General features: G+C 44.8%; 1 protein-coding gene across 3 annotated transcripts in view; it reads right to left on the bottom strand.

Moving 5' to 3' along the window:
- The window catches only part of PARVG (parvin gamma), a 332525-nt gene that overhangs the window by 21080 nt on the left and 289799 nt on the right, over positions 1-21646 (bottom strand). For all 3 annotated transcript variants that reach the window (XM_078673857.1, XM_078673856.1, XM_078673858.1), the window contains one exon: positions 3997-4065. In XM_078673857.1, coding sequence (XP_078529983.1) covers positions 3997-4065 — 69 coding nt within the window. The remainder of the gene's footprint in view (positions 1-3996; positions 4066-21646) is intronic.

Genomic DNA, 21646 nt, shown 5'->3' on the forward strand with positions numbered 1-21646 from the left:
AAAGAGACTTCACACGTGATGTGTGTAAATAAAGTTTGTATTCAACACATATAATAATCAACACAGCATGAACATCATGTAGTTTTGGGCATAAATCACATTCGGAATTATGACTAGGCTCAACTGTGTTCAAATGACATCAGTAATATGCACACTTGGGACAGATCCTAATCTACACCCCCCCAGAACCATTTTGCGGTGCAATACATAGTCCAACCCAGACACACCATAACAATTCTTCTAATTCAGTACCACATCATTATAGGGTGCACCACTTGGGAGGGCACCGTGTTTCGGGTGTCACAGGTAGACTGTGTGGGTCCCTATTATGGGTCCCTATTAGGAGATATTTGATGTCTCTGAGATCTCTGAGACAACAGGAGGCAAGCTCAACAGGCCCTTGGAGAGCACACTTTAGGGTACTACACAGCAGCAAATAGTCTGCCCAGGCCAGCCACTATTCTTGAAGGGCGTATGGTCCCTTTCAATGGCAGAATCCTCTGGCAATGTGCACTACATAGTCCAGGTTCTCCGGTCCTACCTCCCCATAAGTGTAGCTCAACCTGCTGCAGTATGGCACCAGTTGTTACACCCGAGAGTGCCCTTGAAGTTGGGGGCGGCTCCCTTTGAACCAAAGTTGTCGCCCATAAATTTAATTCCTGACTACCATGAGGCCTTGGAATGACGATTTTAATTTTTAGTGGGCCACAATCTGGATCCCGAGGCCAAGTGTCAAAACCTCCTCCTACAGTCTCGGAAGGCAGGCCCGCAAATGGCAGAGGTCTGTCATTACAATTAAATGTCCAGTGTTTTATAGCTGTGCTCTCCCGACCTCCAATGTGGACTGGAGCCAAGCAGCAAGGCACACAAAGAGTTTAAAGCACCAAAATGCCCCATTTCTAGTAGTGGCATTTCTGCCTGAATTACGACAAAGCCACCTTTACCACTGGCAATGGCAGGCTGGACACAATTTTAAGTGCACCATTGGTGCAAGTGACCTCAACGTAGGTCTTAAAACATAGCAGGTGTAAGCGTGCGCACACCTGCTGGCCATGGCAGAGCTGTCTGTCTGACCTTTTAGAAACCTCAGGTGAGCACCCCTTCCTAACTTGTGTAGGAAGAGCACGAACACTTTCACACTGCACTTACAGTGGGAAAATGCCCCTGGCCCTAAAGTCTTAACACATGAACCAGCCATCCCCAGGAACTGTCCCATCGGAGGAGCCAACCTCATATGTGGGGAAAAATCAGATGGGGGTTCATCCCTACCTGGGCAGTGCACACGCCGATGTACCTACCCAGCCACTCACCTAACGCAGTTTGGTAGCAGTGAGTGGCCCCTTCAGAGGTGGCTATAGAGTGAGACCGGACACTCTGAGTATAAGACATTTTTGACAGGCTATACAGGTGTGTGGCACAGTCAGTGAGGCATCCCCCCCTTGTAGCCAGTGTTGCACCCACCCTGGGTATGTTGTAAACCTTTTTACAGGGCACTCACAAGTACAACACAACCCAATCAAGGAAGCACCCTATCCTGACATGTGCAGGAAGGCGCATGCACTTCCCACTGCAGTACAGTGGGAAAGTCCCAGAGTCCGAAGGTTCAGAAAAGAGAGTTGGCAAAAACCAGGAGGGCAAAAAGCAAAAGGTTTTAGGGAAATCCCTCTAAAAAGGGTCATGTTCAACAGTACTCCTCAATGGGTAGCGGTGAACTACTTAACAAAACATCAGCCACTTAGTTACGTATGCCTGGAAAATATTCAACATAATTAAAATCCAAATCCTGGCTATTGGGGTGGTGCTCTAAAGGGGCCTGAGGGAGTTTAAACCCTAATCACAAGCTTGTGATCTGTATGCAAGGTAAACTTTGAACCCCATACATATTGTTGAAACTTCTCCATGGCCCATATACTGCCCAACATCACTCTCTATCTATTTTTCTTCCGTAGAAGAGAGGAAGAAAGACGCAAAAGACAAGGTGTATTCATGTCAATCTTTAGCGACTTGGGAAAAGACTGCTCCTAACTCCATTCCACTTGCATCAGTAGTGGACACGGAATGGGTGTTAGGGTTGAAACCTTGTATAGGAACAGCTTGACAAAGGTTACTCTTCATACTCTGAAATTCTTGCTGTAGGTTATGATGTCAAACACATTCGAAATCTTTGAGTCATGGTCTCAACCCATAGGCTTTGCTTGCAAAGTTCTTAATAAACCTTGAATAAAACTCAGTTAAACCTAAAAAAGCGTCTCACTTTCTCCTTGCAAATAGGTGGTGGCGCGTGCCTTGTATAATCGTTAATCTCTTTTTTATGTGGTATGCCTTGTTCACTAACTACATGGCTAAGATATGTCACAGGCTTTACAGCAAAAGTACACTTTGTAAATTCAACAATCAAACCATTTTCCCTCAGGATTCCCAGCACTTTCCTAATGATTGGTCATGTTCAACCTTGTTCCTGCCCATTTTCAGAAAGTCCTCCTGAAAAAAATAACTCTTTTGAAATGGTTGAATAATTTGTGAATCAATACGAAAAGGGTAAAAAAAGCAGTACAATTCCTGCTTCGCGGATAGAGGGGTACCCGGTCATAGGCCAAAGCTAGATCACTAGCAGAAAACCATTTAACACCTTTGGTCTGCACTAGCTCAATTTAGGAAGTGGAAATTTATCTGCAACAATGTTTCTGTTTACATCTCTCAGATTAAAGCATAATCTTATTTGGTCTCTTGCCTTGTGTGCAACGACTAAATCAGCCAAACATTCTGTACACTTAATAGACTCAATTATCCTCTTTTCCACCAATTTAAATTCCATTACTAACCTCTTCCTTGACACTAATGTGTATGTTCTTCAATTTATGACACACAGGTTTATCACCACTAACCTTAAGAGTGAAACCTTTAAGCTTGCCATACCTCTGGAAATTCACTTTGCATGATCTTCCCTACCTTACATCCCTCACCATGTATGGATAGTACCTATTCTTCACAGCTAGGGTTTAAGGTAATTGCCAGAGCTCTCTGAACAATCCACCCCTGTTAAAGGAAGAAATGGCTGGTGGTGCGAGACTAAATGTCTGAGCTGCTGCATACATAAGACAATGTTGGCAGCGGTATAGAAAATAATGGTACAATAATTGGATGAGAGTTCTCAGCTCTAGTTGCAAAACAAATGTGAAGCAGACTATACAATTCATGGAAGCAATGAAAATAAATACATACAAAGTTCTTGACAACAGAACTTTAAAAAAAAGACAATGTATACTAAAAGAAATCCTACTGCTCTCCATGCTAGTTCTCTGTGGTTTTCCTGTTGAACAATTACTACTGGTAGGAAATGTAATGCGACCAGGATGGCTGCAATGTGAGATCACAGGTTGTGACTTGTACATCAGAATTACAGCTTCCATGATTGAGTTAACACAACAGAGAGGCATGCGACGTAGGGTCATGTTAGGGGACCTGTGTGTGGAGTTGCAGCTGCATGTAAATGGAGTATATGCATTTGAAGATGGCGGCGCATACCCCAACAGTTGTAACACAAGCTCCGTCAACTGTTGGTATACATGCTCACATTGTATCCCAAATGCCTGCTTCCGCTTTTAGATACACTAAGCCCCTTCATCAATAATTGGTTAGACAGTGGTGTCAGAGCAAAGGAGAGCCCACACTCCTAGCACCGACTTCCAGTCCTTAACAGCAACAAAATGGCACCTGGGAATTTGAGCATCAGTCGAACGACAAAGTAAGAAACCAGCAGCCACACCAGGTCACCAGATCATCAGTTAAGAACAAGAAATACCTACTCATCAATGTTATCTATTTCGTGACATTTGATGGCACCAGACTGCAGAAACCTCACAAAAGGCAGCACAATTATTGTTTTGAAGATTCAAAAGGAATATTGTAGTTAAGGCACAGCTCGTGTAAGACTTGTGGTCTGCCAATATTTAAAGATGTTGCAATGCAATATAAAGGTTATACAAATGAGCGTACCTGTGTGTCGAGATCTGTCACTGTGATTCCTAAATTCGCCAGGTGTTTGTTGACAAACAGCACTATTGCCTAAAGAGGAAGAGAAAAACATGCACGCCTTATTAGTAAATAGTTTAGAAACGTTTCTCATTAAAATGTGCTCTAAACCAACTGTTGACAAAGAAGAAGTTATGGCCTGTGGTACTGATCACTGAATTAGTCAGTACCACCACTCCATGGCCCAAACCTGCATTGTGGGCCTATGCCGAAAGTGAGGGGAATATACAGTAACTAGAATTGGTCAATAACAGGAGCCTCCTGTGAATGTTACACATAATTACACACCACTGAAGGTAAACCTAAGCATTGGTAGAATTCGTAATGTCATCATTCAATTACTACCTTTGTAGTTGCTATATAGCAAAAAAGGATTGATATAAAATTACTTCAAAAACATTGAGTATAACAAATTAGTTTTACAACTCTAATCCAAATTAGAAACTGTCACCTAAGGACAAAGCACTTTGTTTTGACATCTCACACACTGTGTGCTGCTTTGAAATTATAAATGCTGAGAGAATCATAATAAAATTGCAATGCCTTGCACACACTGATGTTCTTGTTCTGGATATGGCTTCCTTATCCTAACTTTAAACTGTGCTGGTACTTTGTGGGAAACTAAAAATGTGTATGTAACAGAAAAGTCGGGAAAAACGCATTTCTACATTATTCTCATAAGGGCTGCACTACAATTGACCTGAAATGAAAAAGAGTAAATATCACAGCACAAGTATTACTCTAGAAGAATATGTTATCAGAACACAATGAAGGCCCCTGTCATGATGAGGGCTCTTTGGTTGAGTATGACGATAGACTGGGAAGTGGCCCCAAGGAATTACCAGTGGCTCAGATTTATTTAAGAATTCCATGCCTCACTTTTTTGTATACTTTAGTATGACACTCTAAGTTGGACGGCTATGCCCAGACCTGGGTCCTGTGCACACTAAGCCACTGCAACCAAGCTCTGCCTGATTGATTAGCTACAATAAGAGCTGAACCAATCTTGGGTTGCTTGTGTTTCAGTTCAGGAATGGCCAAGCCTTGCAGTTTGGGCTGGACTGTTCCAATTGGAGCAGGATCAAGACTGATGTGCCTATGGCTGGTGCAAACGGGGGTGGCATAGTTTGCAAAATAATGATGGACTGGAATGCAGCACGAGTAAATACCATTGGCTGAGATTACTTAAAGTATTCCATCTATCCCTTCCTTCTATGCTTCTGGGTTCTTCCTCAAAAGCACCCTACATGTTCTTCACAGCAGACCACTTTTCTTGCCTGTAGTCCCCGGATACCTAGGCCATGTGATTGGTTATGTGCAATCACAGTACAATAGAGTCCACAGTGCCTATTTCTAAGGCACAAAAGGAGGACCAGTTCAACACACGTTCTATGTACCCTCCTTAAGTTCTACTCTTTAGTGGTTTGTGGTGTTGGAATCACCAACCTTGAGGAGAGGGCCCAAAGTACAGAGTACAAATCGATGTTTGGTGTACCTCCACACACCTTACACTTGTTAATTAACAATGCTTTTCCTTCCTCAGTACCTTTGAGGCTGTTTTTGCAGGGGTGTAAAAAAGTAGGTCAATATTTGCCCGGATGGTGGGGCACATACCTAACCTATTGGTGCCTCGTCATCTCTCCATCATTTACGGACACTTATGGAGGAAGCTCACCGACTGTCCACCACTGTGGAGCATTCTTGGCATAATTAAAAACTGCATCGTAATCCAAAGTCAGAGCACATCCCTCTCCAAAATAACTTCTATCTAGCAAGGCCAGCCCCTTCCATCTAAACTTCTTTGAAAGGGCCCAATGCAGAGAAGCAGTTCATTCCAAAATCTGGCCATTCCACTGCAAATTCCTGGGAGCATCCCCTTTCTTTATTACCACAAATATGATCCCTTCTTCTAGTAGTAGCTACATCACCTCTCTGGAATGCACCTATTATTTACTAGGGCTTTTCATGTGCCAGCTGGTGCAGTACAATCATTAATGCATTCCGATCAAAGAGAAAATACCACTAAAACTGGCTCAAATAAATATCCTCTTACTGGAGCCTGCTATGCCACAAATGACCTCCTGGCTGAATTCTGGACCACTGAAATTATGGACAAGGCATCACTCTCAAATTTGTACAATGACCAATTGAACGTTAAAGTTATAACAAACTGCACAAGTGAAAAATACAGCACACATTATTAAACGTCTATCTATGAGCAGTGGTGTTTTTTTTCACTCTTAGTCTCCAGTGATATTATAACTGTCAGAACCCCGTTCAGAGGGCCACGGTGGCAAGCAGGAGCTACTGGACCCAGCTGTGGAGGTTGAAGCCTTTTACTCCCAATGTCCCGGGGCCTGACCTACTATGGATCAAGAGTACTGAATCAAGTACTCCTTTAGCACTTGGCTCTCAGTGGTAGCAGTTCAAGGCATCCCAGGGGAGATGTAGACACAGGAAGCTAAACACAGGCTCACAACTCAAAATATGTTTAGGAGCAACAATAAATGGTTGTATAAGTCAAATACTTGCTTTCATGAAAAAAGGAGCATATATATGACCACGAGGTAAAATAGGAATTCACAAACAACACACACAGTTCCCTGAAGTCTAGTATTTCATGGTGGGGTCCCAGAGTCTTACGCCCCATCAAGCTACAAGTAGTGGTTAGTCCCCATTCTCTATAAATTACATTCAGGTTAAGCCCCACTAAGACTGAGTTGTAAGAATTCCACTCTGACTCTTATTAAGTCAAAAGTGTTACAGGGCCACAGCGCTTTATGGCAGGCAAGTCCACCGGGCTGCCTGGCCCATTAATCAGTCTCACCCACACCAGCAGGACCTGCACGGCTGGAGTCTCCAAGAGCATCCCCTTTGCGGGTGCTTACAGTGCAGCACCTGTCTCCGGTGAGTTCCTCATGTACAGCCCTGCAGGAGCAGCGGTCTGTATCCTTGACTTCCTCACACAAGGTCCTGCGAAGAAATTAGTATGAGGGGTCTTTGACCCTATTCCAATGCTAATGTTTCCTTGGATCCTCTCTACAGGTAGTGGGGGGTGGGATTTGAAGCTTCTGGTGCTGATCCTCAGTCGAGGCTTGGGCCCGCACTGGTCTCTTCCTCTCAACAATGACCTTAATCAGAGCACAGTCCTTGCCTTTTTCCAGTGGCACCTCATAGCATCATCAAGCTCACTCTACACATGGCCTGTGACCCAACCAGCGCTGCAGAAATTTTCATGGTGGCCACATCTGGCATATGGGGTAACATACTTCACTTCTCACACTGGCTGCGGCCTGATCGGCATGGCAGGGATCTACCAGTGGCCCCTCCTGCAATAAGGGGTCATCGACTTCGCTCCACACCAGGGCTATGACCTGACCAGCACAGCATCAATCTTCATGGCAGCCTCACCTGGCAAACAGGGTCCCTGACATTAACCTACACATGGGCCATGAACTGATTGGTGCAGCAGCCATCTCTCACACCTCATTACTGGGGAGTTAAATGACAATATAGAAGAACAAGGCCAAAGACCTCTAAACACCTCAAAAAGATTTGTCATTAATGGCAATAATGTGTCTTTTAATCTGGCAGATAAAACTAGTTTTGGTGTTAACTTTGTTATCCATTATATGTAGGTCTGACAAATATCAGGTGTCTTCCTGTATGAAAATGTATCAATCGCCAAGATCCCCTACTGGGCTTCGCTTTCTTCAACAATCTCCTCTTCCTCACAGGGCATATTGGTCTTGGCAAGCAGGCAGGAACTGGTGCTCCAGGTTCCCAGGACAGGTGATCTTGGATTCCCTGGGTGATGTCCCCTCACTCAACTGGGAGAATACCAGAAATTGGCCCACAGTCCTATTGACAGGTAGAAGTGAGCCCCAGTGGTCTCTGTGAATTAAAGAGCACCATTTGAAATACATGGAAAGTCCTGGCTCTCTCTTCCGCCAGTCTGTCTCACCCAGCTAAAAGAAATGCAGCAATCCACACCTCTGTCTGGGAGATCCTCTACTGCCTCATAATCCTCCTAGTACATGTATATAACATACACAAACACTGTGCAGCATTACACACCAGTCAATCAATCAATCAATCAAGGACATTTGTAGAGCGCACTACTCACCCGGAGGGTCTCAAGGCGCTTGGGGGGGGGGGGGTGGTGCTGCTACTGCTCGAACAGCCAGGTCTTGAGCTTCTTCCTGAAGGAGAGGTGGTCCTGGGTCAGGCGCAGGTCGGTCGGGAGGGAGTTCCAGGTCTTGGCAGCCAGGTAGGAGAAGGACCTTCCTCCTGTTGTCGCTCTTCGGATGCGGGGGACGGCGGCGAGGGCGTGACTGGCTGATCGGAGGTGGTGCTTGGGAGCGTAGAAGTTGATGCGGTTGTTGAGGTAGCTCGGGCCTTGATCGTGCAGGGCTTTGTGTGCGTGGGTGAGGAGACGGACGGTGATTCTCTTGTTGACGGGGAGCCAGTGCAGGTCTCTCAGATGTCCGGAGATGTGGCTGCGTCGGGGGATGTCGAGGATGAGTCTGGCTGAGGCGTTCTGGATCCGCTGGAGTCTCTCCTGGAGCTTGGCGGTGGTTCCGGCGTAGAGGGCGTTGCCGTAGTCCAGTCGGCTGGTGACGAGGGCCTGGGTGACCGTCTTCCTGGTTTCGGTGGGGATCCACCGGAAGATCTTCCGTAGCATGCGCAGGATGTTGAAGCACGACGAGGAGACGGCGTTGACTTGTCTGGTCATGGAGAGGGAGGAGTCCAGGATGAAGCCCAGGTTGCGTGCGTGGTCTGTCGGTGTGGGTGCGGTGCCCAGGGCGGGGGGCCACCAGGAGTCGTCCCAGGCGGAGGGCGAGGAACCCAGGATGAGGACTTCCGTCTTGTCTGAGTTCAGTTTCAGGCGGCTGGTCGTCATCCACTCGGCTACATCTTTCATCCCTTCGTGAAGGTTGGCTCTGGCAGCGGCGGGGTCGTTGGTCAGGGAGAGGATCAGCTGGGTGTCATCGGCGTAGGAGATGATGTTCAGGTTGTGTTGGCGTGCGATGGTCGCGAGGGGGCTCATGTAGACGTTGAAGAGGGTGGGGCTCAGGGAGGATCCTTGAGGGACGCCGCAGATGACTCCGGTGGCCTCTGACTTGTACGGTGGTAGACGGACTCTCTGTGTTCTTCCGTCGAGGAAGGAGACGATCCATTCCAGTGCCTTCTCCTGAATTCCGACGTTGCTGAGGCGCTGCACTAGGGTGCGGTGGCAGACAGTGTCGAAAGCCGCGGAGAGGTCTAGGAGGATGAGGGCCGCTGTTTCTCCGTTGTCCATCAGGGCTCGGATGTCATCGGTGGCAGCGATGAGGGCGGTCTCGGTGCTGTGGTTGGCTCGGAAGCCAGACTGTGAGGGGTCGACGGATCCATTCGTCTCGAGGAGGGCGGCCAGCTGTTTGTTGACGGTCTTCTCGATGACTTTGGCTGGGAACGGGAGGAGCGAGATAGGGCGGTAATTCTTGAGTTCGGTGGGGTCCGCAGTGGGTTTCTTTAGTAGAGCGCTGAGCTCGGCGTGCTTCCAGCCCTCCGGGAAGGTGGCGGTGTCGAAGGAGGTGTTGATGATGTCCCGCAGGTGGGGTGCGATGACAGCGTCGGCCTTGTTGAAGACGTGGTGAGGGCAGGGGTCGGTCCGAGATCCGGAGTGCATGGAGTTCATCATGCGGACGGTGTCATCGGTGCTGATCGGAGTCCAGGCGCGGAGGGTGGTGGTGGGCGGCGTTGCTGCGGTCGTTGTGTGCGATGGTTGAATGCTGAAGCTGTTGTGAATGTCCGTGATCTTGTTGTGGAAGTAGGAGGCGAGGGAGTTGCAGAGGTCTTGCGATGGGGTGATGTCGTCGTTTCCGGCGCTGGGGTTGGAGAGCTCTTTCACGATGTTGAAGAGTTCCTTGCAGTTGTGTGCGTTGTTGTCCAGCCGGTCCTGGAATGCAGTTCTCTTGGTGGCGCGGATCAGTTGGTGGTGCTTCCGGGTGGTGAGCTTGAGGGTGGTCATGTTGTCCGGTGTTGGTTCCCTTCTCCAGACTTTCTCGAGGGCTCGGCAGTCCTTCTAGGAGCTCTTGAGTTCGTCGGTGAACCATGGGGCTTTCTTGCTGCCGGGTCTGCTGTGCGGGGTCCTCAAAGGGGCGAGTTCGTCCGCGCAGTTGCTGATCCACTTCGTGAGGTTGTCGGCGGCCTGGCTGGGGTTTGCTGAGCTGGCGGGAGGGTGCTGACTCAGGGAAGCGGCGAGCTGGTCGGCTGTGATCTTGTTCCAGCTTCTTCGGGCAACCTGTTGCTGGTGGTGGTGGATCGTCGTTCTTCTGAAGGTGAAGTGGACGCAGCTGTGGTCCGTCCAGTGGAGTCCTGTGGCGTGGCTGAAGGCGATGTCTTTGCTGGATGAGAAGACGGCGTCGAGTGTGTGTCCGGCGAGGTGGGTGGGGGTGGTCACCAGCTGCTTGAGTCCCAGGTTTGCGAGGTTTTCCAGCAGGGTGGTGGTGTTGCAGTCGTCGTTGTTCTCCAGGTGGAAGTTGAGGTCCCCGAGGAGGATGTAGTCGGCTGAGGGGAGGGCGAGCGGGCTGATGAAGTCGGCGATGTCCTCGCTGAATTGTGTGCATGGTCCCGGGGGTCTGTAGATGAGGGTGCCTCTGAGGGTGGTCTTGGGGTTGACGTGGATCTGGAAGTGCAGGTGTTCGGCGGGTGCGATGGTGTCGTCGGTGTTGGTCGTGATGCGGATGGTGTTCCTGTGAATGATGGCGATGCCTCCTCCTGTCTGGTTGACGCGGTCTCTCCGGATGATCTTGTAGCCGTCCGGGATGGCGATGGCGATGTCGGGCGCTGAGGAGGCGTTCATCCAGGTTTCTGTGAGGAAGGCGACGTCTGGGTCTGTGGTGTCGAGCAGGTTCCAGAGCTCGACGGCGTGTCTGTGGACGGAGCGGGTGTTGAGCAGGATGCACTTCAGGTGGCTGCTGTTGTTGCTCGTCTTGGTCTTGGTGGGTGCGGGTGTGGTGCAGGTCCGGATGCAGGTGAACTTGCAGGAGCGGCAGCTGAAGGGTCCGTGGGCGCGTCTCGGGGTGGCTTGGTAGCATCCAGGGGTTCGGCCGGCGTTGAGTGCGTTGAGGGTGGCGGCGTCGTACGTCCGGTGGGAGGGCTGGGGTCTGCGGGGGCCAGGGGTTCCGGCACTGGGCGCGGTCCAGGCGCGGACGGGCGCAGACGGGCTTACCTTTGGCGCGCCTTCGGCGCACAATCGGCATCACCGCTGCGCGTTCGCACGGTCGCCATATATGGCGAAGTGCGAGGGAGGGCGGAGCAGCTGGGAGGCGGGAGCGGGGAGGGTACAGAATGAAAAAAAAGGGCGGGGTTAGCGGCGGTGGCGGGAAGCGGGGAGCGGGGAGGGATGAGACGGGGCAACCAGGCAAACAGGCAAAAGAGGGGGACAAAGTTAAAAATAAAAATGACAACAGTTATAATGCACACCAAAAACAAACAAACAGTGGCAAAGGCAGGAAAGCGAGCCCAGACCACGCCGCTCGAAGGCAGGGGGCGTGGTCACGCGGCGGCAGCCCGAGCAGAGAGGCAGGCAGGCGGGGAGGCACTCGCAACAGCTGGTGGCCGTGCGGCGCGGGGGTGTCCTAAACTAGTCTGATGTAAGCCAAGGGCGAGCTTAGCACACAGCAGTGGAACTTTAAATGAGTGACACTGCAGGCCTCACTCCAGTGACAGAGGTAAAACAAGCATCTTCACTCCCACTCATGACTACATTTATGCTGCATACCTCCTGGCAAAGCGGTACAAAAGGGGGTGGTGATGGACGGAGCATCTCAACCAATCAAACACTCACACCCAGTCAACAGATCTGGGTTTAATCCATCACCGTTCTTTAGCCCACTCTGCCACCCCAGTTCAGACATGGCCATATGCAAATCAGTCTGACCCTGTGCCTCATGGGAACAGTCCAGCCCGAACTGCCAAGCCATGCTTTCCCTGGACCGGAATCAAGCTTCCTAGGACCGGTTTCTGGCATTCCAGCTGTCTTCAGCCAGGCTTGCTTGAATTCAGTGGCAAAGTGAGCAAGGGACTCAACGTCTGAACATACCCAGCCAATTTATGGCGAACAAAAGCAGCACCCTTTCACGCCTATGAGTGTAGCGATTGGGCATCCCTCCCAGTCCAAAAAAACTATAATCCATGAGACAGGCCTATGGCATAAGGTGCACACACACAATCTGTGTTAGCCCATGATAGTTAAAATCAGCACCAGAGATCCTGGCATCATCGCACCTGGGGCACTCTGGGCAGGGGTACAAGTCCATTACCAAGTGAGGGGCTTTTCTGTCCCAACAATAACAATTTAGATGGGATTCCGTCTGCCACAGTACTTCCTGGCTGAGTCAGACAGTCTTCCTCACTTAACCTTTAAGTGTATACATGTGTGTGCACATTTCTCTCACAGGGTGCTCATAGTCCTTTACCCCTGCTTTAGACATGTGACCATAGCTACACTTCTTGCCTCATCTATACAAGGGGTACTCTCGCTGCTGCTAAATAGATGACAGAAAACGGTGAACTCTAGTATATAATTTTGGAGACACATCATGTGTGTTGAAGACATCCTGCTGTGTAAGGGTCGAATCATGTTGACTGTGTTCATGTTTTATTCACAATTGTCAAGATGAACATAAAGAACAACCTTTTTGCTTACACAAGAACAGTGGTCCATGGATATTTGACTAATTAGTCTGATTTTTGTATAAAAGATACTTGATTATTGTTCTATACAGATTGGATTAGCTATATATATGAAGAGCTTCTCCCAACACTTTCGAGATATTTGTCTGTCATTTGAGATTTTCTGTGGAGCGGTTGGCCCTGGGAGTGGAGCACTCTTTTTTTGGAAGGACTGAGAGTGCAGTGATATATAACACAACCGCCCAATAGAACTGAGCTTGTTCTTTTTACCCCAGCTGTTTTCAGCAGCTAACCCAATTTCAAATGGTGGTATTAACATGTTCTTATTAGTTGAGAGGAGTGGAAGTCCAATTTAAATAATAAACGCAGTCCTTGTTAGGGTAAACCACAAAAAACACGGTGTCAGGGTGCAACACTAAATAAACTTTGCTTAATTCTCATGTAGCTTGGCACAAAAGAACTCAGACTTAACTGAAAGGCAATGTGTAAATGATTTATGCAGCACTCTAACAGTAATAAAATGAAAAAAACATGCAAGAACAATCTCATAACAATTTAGGAAAATAGAGTAAAATGTAATAAATAAAATTACCACAAATGGCAGAAATCCAATCAGTAGAAACAGAGTTATGAGTTTTAAAAGTACCACTCGCTGGTATCTGGTCGCATATGACCAGGTCAAAGTCACAAGAATAAACAAATAAAGAGCCTTGTATGTTCTAGTATCATGAAATTACACATGCTTTAGGTACTTTCTAGCTGTACAAGAGAAGGCATTGTGGTAAGAACAGCTGGTGCCTTGACGTACTGAAAATACTTAACAAGCATTGGTAAATGCATTGGGTTTTGCCTATGTGATTAATAATAAGCTGCTTTTTATGGTAAGTTGTAGCTTGCTGAGTAGTTGTACAATATAAGTTACAGAAAGTCTGTTAAAGTGTTATTACTTGTTTATGTACAAAAAAGCAATATATTGTGCTCTTACTAGTGGTATAGTACGGGTAAGTGGCATAAACATTTGAAAAATGAAATGAAAGAGGTAAATATTATAATTAATTGATGCAATAGGAATATTATGTCTTTAGAGGAGTTCTAACAACTTTTAGGCCGGATGCCACTGCACCTGCTGCACTATGCAAATCATGGCCCTAGTGCCTGCTAGTTAACTGTACTTGTAACGGTCTGTTTAGCAGTAATGTTAGAAATATTCTGCTTTTGGTTGGGTCCCTAGAGCTTTTAGCCCCGGTGCCACTGCACTTGCTGCACCATTCAAATCAAGCCCATTTTAACTGCAAGATAACTGAAGTTGTGCCTGCCTGTATAGTATTATTATAGTATTAAAGTGGATTGGGGGCTTGGGGTGATATCTCCTCTGCGCTCCACATGAAACATACTCTAATGCACCCTCAGATGGTATTGAGGTTAAAAGCTTTAATTCAACTGACTACGGGGACTAATGTTTCTCATTACCGGATGGCTCAGATGGCTCTAATCTAACAGAGGATCTCTCTAATGATAGGGATTCTAAGAGCTCTGATAGCACAACTTCGGCCGGAGACAAGCTCCCTAGCACACAAACGCCAAGTCAAAAGAAGGAAAAGCAAAAATGACTCTGCCATCAACAATAGACCCACAACTGCAGCACCAAGAGCTCTGTGAGCTTGGGACTACTCAGCAACGCAACAGGTGTATGACGCGAAGAGACAAAATGCTAAACAAATTAGTGTGGCTTTAGAGACCCCTACAATGGATGCAATATATAATATCTTCAAACAAGTGCAAGGGGAAGTCAGGGCTGAGACTCAGAAAGCTCACCAAACTGCCAAGAAAATTCAGGTAGCATCCGTTTAGTTAACAAATGCTGCATGGATATGGCCAAAAGGATGTAAAAAATTGAAGGCCGGACTGTGGTTATTGAGGAGTCTGTTGATGCTTTGCAGACGAGAGTGGATGGTCACGATGCCTACTGGTAGAAGTTTAGTGGAAGCTTAAGGATTTTGAAAACCGCCAGCGGCAGAACAACCTGCGGTTTCTAGGGTAACCAGAGAATACTGAAGGAAATGACGTTAGAACCGTTATCATTAGAGTCTTAGAGGTGCCTGCCCGGAGCTCTCTAGCTGGAATTTTGAGGTGGAAGTACAACAAATTTAAACAATTGATAGGAGATTCGTCGAAAACTATCAATTCTATGACACTAACGAAAAACGATGATGAGAGGTGGAATAAACTCTGGAACCTAAAGAAAAAAATGATACGAACAGAATTACATTCTGAGTTTATCATTCAATACTGTAGAAAAGGTATTATACCTGTAGGACTTCAGATTAGGAACGAACCGGGTCTTTTCGTGAATAATGAGAAGTTTAAGGAAAGCTGGACACTTATCGCGAACAGGTGCAGTCGCGACTGGATGTTGCTCATAATAGAGACTGCACAAGCTATCATCATAATAGAGAGGGAGGAGATAGAAACCCTTGAGAAACAACTAAATGAGAGCACAGCGTTAGATGACGCAAAGAAAAAACTAGACGAGATAAAGGAAGACATCACCGGGTATCAAGAGTATATGATAAATAAAAAATCAAACAAGCTACGCAAAGACATAGCTAATTATAAAATCGAATCGGTTTATCCATATACTCAAAAAGATTATTATGAGCAACCAGCACCTACAGAATATAATGGTAAACAATATACATACAATAGAAATAGGTATCACAAAAAGAATGTAACATTCTCTGATACCTCATATAACAGTTCTGACTCAGAAGGGGAGACCAATCAAGAATCAAGAAATAGAACTGACATACGAGAAGGAGGTCAGACAAATAACAGAGAATACCAACCAATTTTTTTAGGGCAGCAACAAAGGCGCCCTCAAAGAGGCTTCAAAGCCCGGGGGAGGGGACGTCAGGGCAATCCGCAAACTACGGGAACCATGAGGAGACCCTATATGCGGACCCGCAGTCACAAAGACTGGGAATAGACTTAGACTACCTAACACCTCTAACACAAGAACTTGAAATAGAGGAGACTAACCTGAAGGCCCCAATAATCAACCTCTCAAACAAAACGCTCACCAAACATGAGATTAGTGTTCTAGAAAAGGGTTTAGGATTTGCACCGAGTACAACAGGGTGTAGATTTATCATTGAAAGAGATGTGAGGGACCTATTCAGAAAAATTAGAATTAAAAAGTTTTTTGAAGGAAAAGAAAGCAGAGAAACTGCCAATAAATCGGGTCTTAAACCACCATCTATTTGGACACCTAATACCGCAATGGTAGGACATGAGGTAGACACTTTTGAGAAAGCAGTGACCATTGGTCTAGAAAAGTTACTTGACAAACAGGCATGGACGGAAAACAATTTATCAAAGCAGGAAAGGGAGGCGTTAAAAACCCTGTCATCATGTGATGATATCACCATAAAACCAGGTGACAAGGGAGGAAGCATAGTGGTCCTAGCTACTGAGGACTATGATAACAGGATGCTTAAATTACTGAATAACAAGTCACACTACAAACTCAGTAACCAGAGAGAATGGAACAACCTAAAGAAAAAGGTGAAAGATGTTGTTAACTTCGCAAAAGAAGACAACATCATATGTGAAGAGGAATACCGATTTTTAATTAATGAGAACCCCAAAGTCCCAGCACTATATGGTTTGCCTAAGGTGCATAAAAACTTGGAAGATCCACCAATGCGCCCTATAGTATCTGGTATTGAATCTCTGACAGAGCCTCTTAGCAAATATGTAGACCATTTCATTCAGCCCTTGGTAACACAACTACCCTCATATATAAAAGATACCACCCATATGATTTCAAAAATAGAGGGAACCACTTTTAACAAAGACACCCAATGGTTGGTTTGTTTGGATATTGAAGCATTGTATACGAATATCCCACAAGAGGATACTGTGACAATGATGAAGGATATTCTAGGTAATGAAGAGGGAGATCTCAATGCACAAAACACCTTCATTATAGAATGCATTGACATAATCTTAAAAAACAACATCTTCTTATTCAAGCAGGATTATTATTGTCAGATTAAAGGCACCAGTATGGGAGCCACATGTGCTCCCAGCCTGGCCTGCCTTTATGTAGGGAAATTCGAGACCCAACACATCTATAACGAAATGTGTCCATTCTTTGAGAATGTGAGGTGCTGGTCTAGATTCATAGACGACATCTTTTTTATCTGGGATGGTCCAGAAAGAGAACTAGACACATTCCTAGAATGGCTCAATTGCGGAGATCCAAACCTGAAATTCACCTCCAACAAAAGTCAAGTAGCAGTGGATTTTTTAGACGTTAAAATCTATGACAGAGAGGGAGTGCTGAATGTAGAACTGTTTGTAAAATCCACAGACCGCAACACCTTACTTCACCACACAAGTTATCATCCCAAATGTCAAAAGGACGGGATACCGTTCAGCCAATTCTTACGAATCAGACGTAACTGTAGCGATAGAGCTAGTTACGAAAAGCATGCAATTATTTTTAAAAATAAACTTGCACAGAGAGGATATCCAAAACGCCTCATAAAACAAGCATATAAGCGTGCGAAGTACTATAACCGTGAGAGTCTGTTTGAGACATCTACAAAAACAAATGTCCACAATGATAACATCATTATGGTATCAGACTACAACGGTTTTAGTAATAAAGTAAAAAACCTGATCAATAAAAATTGGGGCATTTTAAATAAAGCAGGGAAGACACCGATGGCAAAACCTACCTATGCTTATAGGAGGAATAAGACCATAAGGAATCACCTAGTGCACACCTTTAAAGAACCAAAAAGCATGGTACAAAGAGATATTGCAAGCAAGGGTCCAATTAGGGGTAATCTGCCATGCGGGTCTTGCTCACACTGTAAGAACATCATCAAGACCGACAAACTGGAAATTAATGGCATTATCCACTGGATGAACGAACACGTAAATTGTCGTACCACCAATGTGGTGTACCTTTTGATATGTCCTTGCAATAAATGCTATATAGGGGAAACCGGACGCGAAATGCGTTTACGGCTTACTGAACATAGATCCGCAATTAGAAATCAGAGAAAAAATGCCCCTCTGGTGGAACACTGGATATCGGAAAACCACAATATGGATGAAATTAAGTGGTTCATTCTAGAAAAGATTAAGATCTCAGTAAGAGGAGGCGATTTGAATAAAAAACGAAAACAGAGAGAACAGTTTTATATGTCTAAATTTAAATCATATTATGCAGGACTAAATGGTCGAGAGGAATGGGATAGAATGATCAGATAGTACTGTAGACCCTTCATATATATATTTTGACATCCTATAAATACTTGATGTTCACCAAGATGTCTGAAATTATTGGCCATAAGATAGGTAGCTCCAACCTGGCCTAAATCAATGCTGATATGGATATATAGGTGTCTTATATGAACACAGCAACTGTTCGAAATGCTTATGCAAGAAATGATGTAAAAAATATCGCAAAATAATGCATGCAACATATATAGTATAATGTACCCATCTTAACTGCTGTGATCACTATGAGGGAATTTTGCTGCTTCATAGATTGTATGCAATAGGAAATAATGGCAGATACACCCATATATGTGATAGAAAAAGTGTATTTACACCTATCAACATAATTGAGATTGTATACTGTGCTGTGTATAAGAATTTATACACCTATGTATGTGTTAGAAAAATTGCACTCATATGTACCCATACCATTGAGACCAGAAACTGTGATCTATATAAGAACTGAACAAATGATATGGAATGCCGCGGGGGATAAACAGGCAGTGCACCATAACATATAAGGGAATAGTAGTATTGTAATATTATAATATGTGTTATGTGATGTTACAAATGATGATGTTTTGAGAATATGCAAAATAACTAAAGCAGTCGTGGTTCTCAGTCCCGTCCTATATATAAAAAAGAAAGCAAGGTTCAACTGACCGACGGTGTAGTCCTTAGGACGACAATCAAACTACAAAAATGGCGCTCGCCGATACATATCCCTTAGCGAAACGCAAGCAGTTGAGGTTTGTTTAGTAGACTGTAAAAAGGAGTACGGAACAATTATGGCAATAGGGTTTGTCTGAATATAGTAGCAGCAGCCCAATACTCAGACCATGAATTTATGTAGCGAAACCCGGGATCGAACTCACGACTCTGTAGTTCCCATAACGTTTCCAGAAAGAATCAAAAAACTACAAAGATGGCGCGAACTCCAGGTGGTCGCAATTAATAGATAAAAACATCAATTGAGCTACAACAAAGTAGTTAATTGGTAATTGAAACGGGCATTTAAAGCGCCCATGATCGACTGCTCTCACCAGTTCCGGTGGAAGCAGGACGTTGTTACGAGGCAGTCGGCCGTGGCTTACAAGACCGCAAGGTAAGGACACATAAGCGTGGACGCCACTTAAAGAAGATAGAGAGTATATTTTAGACAGCAGGGAACTCTGGTTTATAGTCCGAGGGTGCCGGCTACGCTAATGTTAAACCCCAGCTTCGAAACTTGTTTTAAGTATGAGCGTAAGGGAGGATCGGTATTTGGTGGCTGGCTGAGAAAATAGGAGGTATGAGAAAACCCGGACATCTTACTTAGATAATTGGAGGGGGGCCACGTAAATGTAAAAACCACAGCGTCGAAACTCGCTTTGAATATTAATTCAAGGCATGGGTGGCAGTTGATGGTTGGCCTAGAAAATAGGAGGGTTAGAGAAAAGCCCCAAAATTTTACCCACAAATATTAACAAAAAAAGTACATTGTTACCTTCTAATAACGACTGTCTAATATATGGCATTAAGCACATAGCCCACTAAGGGGAGATAGACAGCAATACATTTATAAGTCACAGCAAGACAATTTAAACAGAGCGTGTTATGTCTTTAAAAATAAGGGGCTCTGGACACTATATATATATAAATTCCAGCTCACTCCTGAAATGCATCTGAAATCATTAACGGTAAGGGGAGTGGCAGTCTGTATCAGTCATCAGACAAAGGGGTAGGATAGTCATCATTAATAGACTTAAGTAATTGTAAAAAAACAACGATTTAACATATATTATACTTAATATGATTTTTAACTAAACAGGTTGGGAGAGGATAAAAGCAAAAAGATCCCCAAAACCTGATACCATGGTCAACAGCGCTTAAAGAAAAGAAGATAGCGTTCCCTCATTCTCAGGCTGTTAAAGAAAATTGCAGCTAATAATCGGTATGTATGTAACCTTCCCAAAGAAATTATGAGCAGACAGATGAGAACCTTTGGTTTTATGGACACCCAGATAGTAAAAGAGAATGCTACATTATTTTGGATGTAGGTATCAAGACACCATCTAAGGAGACGCAGGGAAGAACAGCCTGAAAGTCATCGCCAGATGTAAAACAATTCGGTATGTACATAGACAACATCCTTGATAATAAAAACCAAGGCATCTATATCTAGAATATATACAGTATTGTCTGTGTACTTGACAGGCACAGCAAGATAATCCGCGATAGACGGTGCACATCGTAAGACGTACCTGCTCAAAGACACCATTGAATATGTGTCATCCAGACATCTAATAGTAAGTGACTCTGCCATAAAGATTAAAAATAGGTTGCGAGCCCCAATAGGAAAGTAAACTATTCCATACTCTTCCTCGTAGATTCCTATGATTCCACTAAAACTTGATGTTAGTGGTTCAAATCAGAAATCAAAAGGAGATACAGTTGTCCGGAAAGTTTAAGAGGGACACCAATCCCTATACTTCAAGTAAGGGCAGTCATTTTGTAATAAGTGAACACTACTAGTACAGTCCACAACTAAAAGTAACTCTCCATAGGGACAAAAAATACTAATTCTATGCATTCTGTTTTCTAGAAAGAAGTACAAAAACTTTTAATCTTCGTCCGTCCTGAGGAAGGTGCCTAAATTGTAACCAACGCACCGAAACGCGTCGACAGTGGGACTTTTAATGTTTATGAAATGTATAAAAATGTTTTGAGTTAATGTGTAATTATGAAAGTATATGATTTTAAACATTGTGTGTGCCTCTGAGATAGATACCGTAATCGGAATTGTTGAATAGGGTATGCATAAGATTGTACCAGAGCACCAAATTAAAGTATATATTGAATGCATTTTTAAATAGGATTTCATTGAATACCAATGTTTTTATGAAAATAAAATTTGAGTTACCAAAACGATATCTTAGTGTGGAGAACGAATACTTGTGTAGTGTCACATTATACAGACTCAAAGTTAATGATTTAAATGTGTAGACCTCATGGTCACCAGTAAAAAGTAAAATACACAGAAAGGAATCCTTTTTGATAAAAAGGAAGTACAACTGGCACACATATTTCCTCTGGTTCTAGGGAAGGACGGACATGGCGGTCAAGACGAGAAGCAGTGAGCGATATCAGTTTTTTGGGGAAATTTTCTATTGCGCCAGGCTATTTTTGATAAAGCACAGCCTGATGCTAGCTTCTCCTTTGACGGCTACTCATTCTTTGTAAGACCTGATTTTTGTCACGTAACGGTCGATAGGAGATGGCACGTATGCCAGATGTTCTCTCAGCTGCAAGAGGCAGGGTGTCAGATCATTTTGCTTAACCCACAAGGCTGAAAGCCATCTTTAATGGCAGAACCCGGTCTTTTACATCAGAGATAAAAGCCAAAGAATTCCTGAACGAGATTCGCCATGGCCGGAAGGACCCCAAATAAGGAAACAATGGTTGAAGATGTGACTAGAGATATAACAGATTGGGATTTGTGACCTGAATTCAGGGATATTGTATTAGATTGTGAAAAAAAAGTGGGGGCTTTTCTCCTTACTTTTTTTTCTGCTTTTTCTTCTCTGCTTTTTTGCTAAAAACCTTTTGTGGATCTACCCTTTTGCAGCCCCTTTTCTTATATTTCTCTTTCACTTTC

The sequence above is a fragment of the Lissotriton helveticus genome, chromosome 1_1 (assembly GCF_964261635.1).
Source record: "Lissotriton helveticus chromosome 1_1, aLisHel1.1, whole genome shotgun sequence".
Lineage (NCBI taxonomy): Eukaryota > Metazoa > Chordata > Amphibia > Caudata > Salamandridae > Lissotriton > Lissotriton helveticus.